The sequence below is a fragment of the Orycteropus afer genome, unplaced genomic scaffold, assembly GCF_000298275.1.
Source record: "Orycteropus afer afer isolate SDZICR_OR568_19922 unplaced genomic scaffold, OryAfe1.0 scaffold00043, whole genome shotgun sequence".
Lineage (NCBI taxonomy): Eukaryota > Metazoa > Chordata > Mammalia > Tubulidentata > Orycteropodidae > Orycteropus > Orycteropus afer.
Window position 1 is genome coordinate 10,236,064 of NW_006921630.1, and position 8,085 is coordinate 10,244,148.

Below are 8,085 nucleotides of genomic sequence, written 5' to 3' on the forward strand. Positions count from 1 at the left end.
GGCATTACACCACCAGAGCTCCCATGTAGTTATAGGAAATTTAAATAAGATCTAATAGTAAAATGTGTGAGCTTTCAGAGCTTTTTTTCTTATTCAAGAAAAGTGTTTATATCTTTTTTTGAGAAAATGTTGTTGTTGTTGTTAAGTGCCATGGAGTCGTTTCCAACTCATAGCGACCCCATGCACAGCAGAACGAAACACTGCCCGATCCGCGCCAGCCCCACAATCCCTGCTATACTTGAGCCCATCATCGCAGCCACCGTATCAATCCATCTCGTTGAAGGCCTCCCCCTCTTTCCTCGACCCTCCACCCTACCAAGCATGACATCCTTCTCCAGGGAATGGTCCCTTCTTACAACATGACCAAAATAGGTGAGACGAAGTCTGGCCATTCTTGCTTCCAAGGAGCATTCTGGCTGCACTTCCTCCAGCACAGATCTTTGAGAAAATATTTTCCTTCAAAAGACTTTTATAGTTTTCTTACTCATGTTTAACTTTGCAATAATTATTTTTTGTGTGTATTGTGTGACGTATAAACTTTTTCCCCAAACAGTAAGCCATTATTCATGTTACTTGAAGGATGTTGTTGTTGTTATGTGCCGTCGAGTCAGCCCTGACTCATAGCGACCCCTCCTTGGGTTTCCGAGGCAGTATCACTACAGAAGTAGGATTGTCCAACCTTCCTTGAAGGATATACATCCTTAATATGCATTTTGTTCTCCTATTACATGGATCTGTTTCTGGAGTCTCTATTATGCTATGTTGTTGATTAATGGGCTTACGGTAGTACTTGATTGTTCTTGCATCACACTTTTAGATATTCAATAGCCTAGACATGTGACTGCTAACCAGAAGGCTGGCGGTTCAAACCCACCAGCCACTCCTTGGAAGGAAGACTGGGCAATCTACTTCCATAGAGATACCGCTTTGGAAACCCAAGAAGGCATCACTGTGAGTTAGATCCAGCTCCATGGCAGTGAGTTTGGTTTTTCTTTTTTTTGGTTTAGGAAAGCTGATAAAGCAATGTATTCATTTTTTTTCTTCTTAAAAAATAAATTTAAAAATAAAATAAAGATTCTTCTCACATATTTCTTTTCCAAATATATTTTAGAATGGATTTTTAAAATTTCATTTTTTTAGATGCATTTAATTTAAATATGTTTTGGTAAATACATGTGTATTTCCTCAAAGATATATTTTATGATCTATTATTTTGGGAGAAATTCATTAATTTTCAGATATGTGGGAGCCCTGGTAGCATACTGCCTAAGGCACTTGAATGCTAACCAGAAGGCTGGCGGTTCAAACCCACCAGCCACTCCTCAGAAGGAAGATTGGGCAATCTACTTCCGTAGTGATACTGCCTTGAAAACCCAAGGAGGGATCACTATCAGTCAGGTCCGCCTTGACAGCACATAACAACAACAACAACATCAGATATGTGCTTAGCAGTTCAGGACTGGGGCATAAATGACTTGTTAAGAGCAATGAGGGATGTTATCTGGGTTTCTTCATTATTTTTGTGACTGTACTCTAGGATGGCAATTGAAAGAAAAAAAAAAAAAATAGAATCTAGACGAAAAATAGTGGGGAAGAGCCCAGGGACTAAGTGCAACAGAAGAAAGAAGAAAAACTAGAAACAGTCAAAGAAACGTCTTGTCCTGGGCTCTCCTCTGACCTGCACATAGAAATGTAGATCCGGGTCAGGAGTATGAAGGCCCACCAATCTCTCGACACCCAGGGGCGCTGTGGGCATAGACAGAGTGTCTGACATGTGTGTACTCTTTCCAAAACCAAAATTCACTGTTGTCAAGTCAAATCCAACTCATAGCGACCTCTCTTTGGGTTTCCAAGGCAGTATCTCTATAGAAGTAGATTGCCCAATCTTCCTTCCGAAGAGTTTCTGGTGGGTTTGAACCTCCAGCCTTCTGGTTAGCAGTCAGATGCCTTAGGCACTATGCCACTAGAATTACACTGTGCTACTCTTGCACTCACTCCCTTCTTTCTTTTCCCATTTTGATTTCTGGATCAGTCATATCCTCAGTCTCTGCAGAGGAATCCACAGGGCCCAGATGACAGAAAGCAAAGCCTTAACTTTTAGGTAAAACCCATTAACCCAGCGGATTCTGACTTGTGATGACGCCATGTATTATAGAGTAGAACTGAGCTCCATAGGATTTTTTTTTTTTTTTTTTTTGGTATGTAATCTTTATAGAAGCAGCTCTCCAGGCCTTCCTTCCGTGATGTCACTGAGTGGTTTCGAACTGCTAACCTTTAGGTTAGTAGTTAAGTGCTAACCACCTGCACCACCCAGGGACCTGACTTTCAGACATGTCAGTTTAAATTCCTGTCCTATCTCTGATCAATTGTGAGCCTTTAGGTAAATTAGCCTATAGAAGTCAGAGTTTTTTTCATATGTAAGATGGAGACTTCTAGAAAGCTAGCAGAGCATACTTTACAGAAGTACACTATAAAATGATCTACAAATTAAACAATCTCAAATAAATCAGTGCAGTTTATTGCACACATGGACCAGGAAGAGAGTGGGCCTGCTGTTTAGGAGATGATTCTGCCTTCAGGACCATCAACATCTCCCTGAGAGTTCACAGAGCAGATAGACTCTCTGTGTCTTTGGAGAGATAGTATAGGGAAGGTCTGGAAATAAATAAGACTTTATTAAATCCCAAGTATGTACAGGATACTGTTGTATGCTTATGGGATGTGCAGAAGAAATTAGGTAAATATGATATGACAGAGTCCTTGCTCTTATGAGCCTATGTTTTAGTTAGTGACTCAAAACTTTCCCAAGAGAAACATTAGACACAGGGCAAAACAAAATGTTATTGCCAGAATGGGTAAAACAACAAAACAGATTTAGATGAGTTGCTGAAGAATTCCAGATCAAAGAAATATATGAGAAATTAGGGAGCAAGGGCTTCTTGGTGATAGTGGTACAAAAGGATTTAATGCTGGGCATAAAATAGCACTCTACCAGAGACCTACCCCAGAGAGATATGCCCACCTACTCTAGGGAGATGTACCCCTTAGATCAACCAGCCATGAGACATCAGAGGCAGAACTCACATAGAGGGAAAGCTGGACAGACAAGGATACATAGAAAAGAAGGGCACAGGGAGGGGGTAGTCACAAAGAGGAGAGGAGAGGAGGGTTTCTATGTTTGGGGATGGTAATCAGGGCCGTGATATCAAATGTTCATAAACTGTTGAAAGTAAAACAAATCTGCTTTGTAAATTTGTACCTAAAGCACAGTAAAATAAAATAGCATTCTGCCACTTGCTTGTCAGTTTGTTGTACTGTGGTGATCTGCATATTGCTGTGATGTTGAAAGCTATCTATGCTGCCAGTACATCAAATACCCATAGAGTCCCCCATGGTGGGCAGATTTCAGCAGAGCTTTCACATAAATACAAAGTAGGAAGAAAGACCTGGTGATCTACTTTCAACATTAACCAATGAAAATCTTACGGATCACAAAAGGATGTTGTCCAATATAATGCTGGAAAACAAGCCCCTTAGATTGGAAGGCACTCAATAAAAATATATCAGCAATCATGAATGTTATGTTTTATTCTGTTGTGCATGGGGTCACCATGAGTCGGAGAAGACTTGACAGCAACCAACAGCAACATAAAATAGCACTATGTCATAAAAAGCTGACTGGTGATAGCTTTTTCAAAGTTGAAAGGGATGTTATTTAGCAAAGGCTCAAATGCAGGATATAATAAATTAAGATCTAGTAAATTGCCGGTGACTCTAGTGGTAATTAAACAAATAGCTAAGTACCTTGTGTTGGCTGACTAGAGGTCAGGAATAATTTCATTTAATGAAAATTTGGTTTATGGATATCTGGAAAACTGTGATATACAAGTATTAATTCTCGTTTTATATGCAAAATTTGCAATGATGTTAATCTACCCAAATAAAAAAATACTCTGATAATTTCAACCAGTTGGCCTAAGTAAATTATATTATATATTTGTTTATGCTGTTTCTACATGGGGGTGTCACTTCAGTTAGCAAACAGAAATAGCAGCTATTGCTGTTTTGATTTGTGAGAAGCCTTTATTCCTGATAAAACCTTGGAGAAACAGGTAGTGATAGCATGGCTGCTAGCCTCTGCTTTCCCTCTTTTATTTTTAATTTCTCTTCCCATCATGGATTTTTCTTACCCACTTTCCTACTCCTCTGTGCCTTCTCCTCTCCCACTTTTTCAACTCCACTTCTCCCATCGGCATCCCTTTCTTAAGACCCTCTCTCCCTATCTCCTTAGTGGTTAGAGGCTTGGGAATAGAGACAACAGAAGGGGCCCACTGCTCTACTTCAGGACCATTACCTTCACTGTGAACTAAAGAGAGTGCTATGCCCGTGGCTGAGAGAACCCACAAAGAGAAAGATGAGGATACTCTGCCAGGCATTCTAAGCCCTATCTTAGAGTGAGCTTGTTGCAAGGAGGAGAGCCTGGTCATCTTTCTCTGACTGCTCCACTTCCTGCAGCAACTTGTAGAGGAGTCCTGGATGGCTGGTCTGATATGGAGCTTCTTTGGACCCTGTGAGCTTCAAGCTGGGATTGAACCAATGATACCAAAAGGATGAGAGGCCATAGATTCCCAGCTGGCATGAGGCATTGATCATCACATGCCAACAGAAGAAGGTTGTAACAAATATGATGTCACTCATGTCATCGTCCTGCCATGGGTATCCAGTGACTGGTTTGTACAGAATAAAGCCTGCCTGCATCAGCCAGGAACCCATCATCAGAAACAGAAAAGTCTCGATCAGCCAGAGGTAAGACGTATCAGGAGCCCACAGCTCTGTGGTCAACACCAGCAACAGCAAGAAGACTACTAAGATGAGCAGAGCATGAACCTGTAGTTCCACCCCTACAGAGGCCTGACTGTGTGACACCAACAGCAGCAGGAGAACGTAGAAAGTCAGGACCATAGTGCTTTTTTCTAAGACCACACATCTCTGAGGCAACAAGTTCTTGCTCATGACGTCTACACAGCCAATGAGGGTGAGGAGGATGAACATGGTAAGATGCTGCCACTCCTTGGGATACATAAACCTTGGTGGCACCTGCTTGCTCATCAACACCATCCCATCATCAAGACAGATGACCACATAAGCTGTTAAGATGGAGCCAGTCACCATCTTCAACAAACCACCGTAGGATATTGTCCACAGCATGGCCCATCTCCCCTTACTCCTGGGAGGGTGTGAAGGATACAGGAGAGAGTCATTGAATATCATGGCCTTGGAGACCACTATTGTCTGATATAGTCCATAAGAGAAAAGATACAGCCCTGGGTAAAAATGACCATTGAATTTTCCCATGGGATTACAGGTCTGTCTGATTAAGGAGTGAAGAACAAAACTCAAGACTTTCTTTACTTCCTCTCCCTCAGAAGCCACTCAAGTTTTGGGGTGTATATAAAGAGTTAACGTCCACCTACTTTTATCATCCCCCTCTGCCCGTTGCTCTCCCACAGAATAGAAGGTTCTCACAACAGCCTACGCATTTGGTTGAATGGGTCTCATTGTTCCATTCCATTTTAGTACACTGGGAACTAACTCAATTCTGCCAAAGGAGAAGATGGATGTTTCCTAGTCTGCACCTGTAGAAATGTGTGCTCAAAGGGCTTCTGCTTTTGAACTCTTGAGGCACTTACTGTCACACTTGTTCTTTTTCCCCTTAGCTTGCTTCGCCTGCTCCTGCCCAGTACTAAGGGTGCAGTGGAGAGATGCTTGGGGATAGGGATTATCTAGAGAAGGCCTAGGTTACACACAAATGGTTGTATATCCTATAAGACTTTACTCATATACTGAGGTAAAAAATATTCTTTGTTAACATAAAAGCTTATAAACATTATATATGGCCACATACGTAATGTATGTGCCCACATATACACATGCTCAGCAACTAACTGGTCTCTTCATTCTTCTGTGACAGACACATTTTAGAGACCACCAAGAAAGTCCTTTATCTGTCCCCAAATCACTGTTGGCCAGTGGATGAATCTGAAAAGCTACCTTTTGAGATCAATTTTGGGGTGTCACGATACAACTTTTTATTAAAATGCAGATCCTGTTGAAAGGAATAATTCTAATGAGCAGCTTATATTTTAATGTAAAATATCTCAGTTTCTTTCTCTCTTCAGTTATCATTTGTTTTGTGTCTAATACACATAGGAAGAGAGAGTCCTAGACACTAGATGGTAACCAGCTGCATGTGATAGTTAACATGCTTAGCTGCTAACTGAAAGGTTAGAGGTTCATTTGCACATCAAGGTGACTCAGAAGAAAGCCTGCTGATCTGCTTCAAATAATCTGCCATTGAAAACCCTATGAGCACAGATACTGGAGATGGAATTAATTCAATGGCTACTGGTTTTATCCAAGGTAAGAGTCTTTGATTAGAGGGGATGGTCTAAAACAAGATACTGGGAATGCAAGACATGTCCCAGCCATAAAAATGCTTCCAATTTCATTGCAGAGGGTACAGGGAATAGAGTTTCTCTGGGGGTGGTAGGTGGGCTAAAGGGAGAAGAAGTTTATCACTGAACATGAACTGTGCTGACTTCTGCATAATTGTCATGTCCTCAAGTTACAAGCAATATTGTGGGGCAGAAAGGCAACATCTGGATGCTGATAGCTCCCTTAGTAGGAAGGAGGCCAGTTTACACTCATGTCCTAAGACTGCCTCTGAGTCCTCATGCTTATCCAAATATCTACCCTATTAAACCCACTTAATACCAGACAAATCCAATCTCTTAATTCCCCTGAGGTTAGAAGCCATTTCTTGACAGTGAGAGAATGGGAATTTGACTGTAGAAGTGTCATAGAATGGAGAGCTAATGATTGTTTTATAAAGAGACTTTCTTTAATTCATTTTAACTTCAACTTTGATTTCTAGTTCTTAAATAAGTGTGGCATATATTGGCTAGCAATTCACCAAATTCATTTTCTTTTTTGGTATATCAGTAGATTAAAATTCCTGTCCTGCCTTACAGTCAGATGTAGCATTGCAACTGAGTTCTAGTCAACGAAATGTGAGTGGAAGTGATATTTATTAGTCCCTGGTCTTGCCCCTTCCCTCATATACTCTTCCATGCTACTTTCCTTTCTTTTGGAATATCACAAATTGCTTGGAAGTCATTTGTTGTTGAAGATGGAGAAGCCCTAAGATATAAGGAAGATGGTTTCCTGAATTACTCCTTGTAGGAGACTTAGGCACTGATGACGATCACTCATTTTGAAATACATATGAACAGATGTGTGTGTGTGTGTGTGTGTATAATAGGGAGCTCTGGTGCTGTAGTGCCTAAGGCATTTGACTGCTCACCACAAGGCTGGCGGTTCAAACCTACTGTCACTCTTTGGAAGGAAGATGGGCAATCCATATATAATTGTTGCTGTTATATTTTATATATATATATATATATATATATATATATATATATATAGTTGTTATTGTTGTTGTTGTTAGGTGCCATCGAGTCAATACTGACTCTCAGCGACCCCTTGTACAGCAGAACAAAACACTGCCCTGTTCTGTGTAATCCTCATAATTCTTGCTATGCATGAGCCCATCGTTGCAGCCACGTGTCAATCCATCTTGTTGAAGGTCTTTCCCTTTTTGCTGACTCTCCACTTTTCCAAGCATGATATCCTTCTCCAAGGAATGCAAGGAATGGACCCTTCTCACAACATGACCAAAGTAAGTAAGACAAAGTCTGTCCATTCTCACTTCCAAGGAGCATTTCAGCCACACTTCCAGGAAAGATTTGTTCCTCTGGCAGTCCATGGTACATTCAGTATTCTTTGTCAACACCACAATTTAAAGGCATCAATTCTTCATTGGTCTTCTTTATTCATTGTCTAGCTTCACATGCATATAAACCAAAAAAACCAAACCCACTGCCATCGAGTCGATTCCAACTCATAGCGACTCTCATTGGGTTCCCGAGGTAGTAAATCTTTACAGAAGTAGATTCCCCAGTCTTGCTTTCATGGAGGGGCTGGTGAGTTTGAAACACCAGCCTTCTGGTTAGCAGGTAAATGCCT

The 8,085-nt window shown here is 41.0% G+C and overlaps 1 protein-coding gene across 1 annotated transcript; it reads right to left on the minus strand.

Annotated features, from left to right (window-relative positions):
* Positions 1 to 4,449: 4,449 nt before the first annotated feature.
* Positions 4,450 to 5,367, minus strand: LOC103194312 (transmembrane epididymal protein 1). The gene has a single exon (XM_007937691.2). It carries the CDS (start codon positions 5,353 to 5,355, stop codon positions 4,450 to 4,452), a length of 906 nt encoding a protein of 301 aa, XP_007935882.1. The 5' UTR covers positions 5,356 to 5,367.
* Positions 5,368 to 8,085: the final 2,718 nt, after the last annotated feature.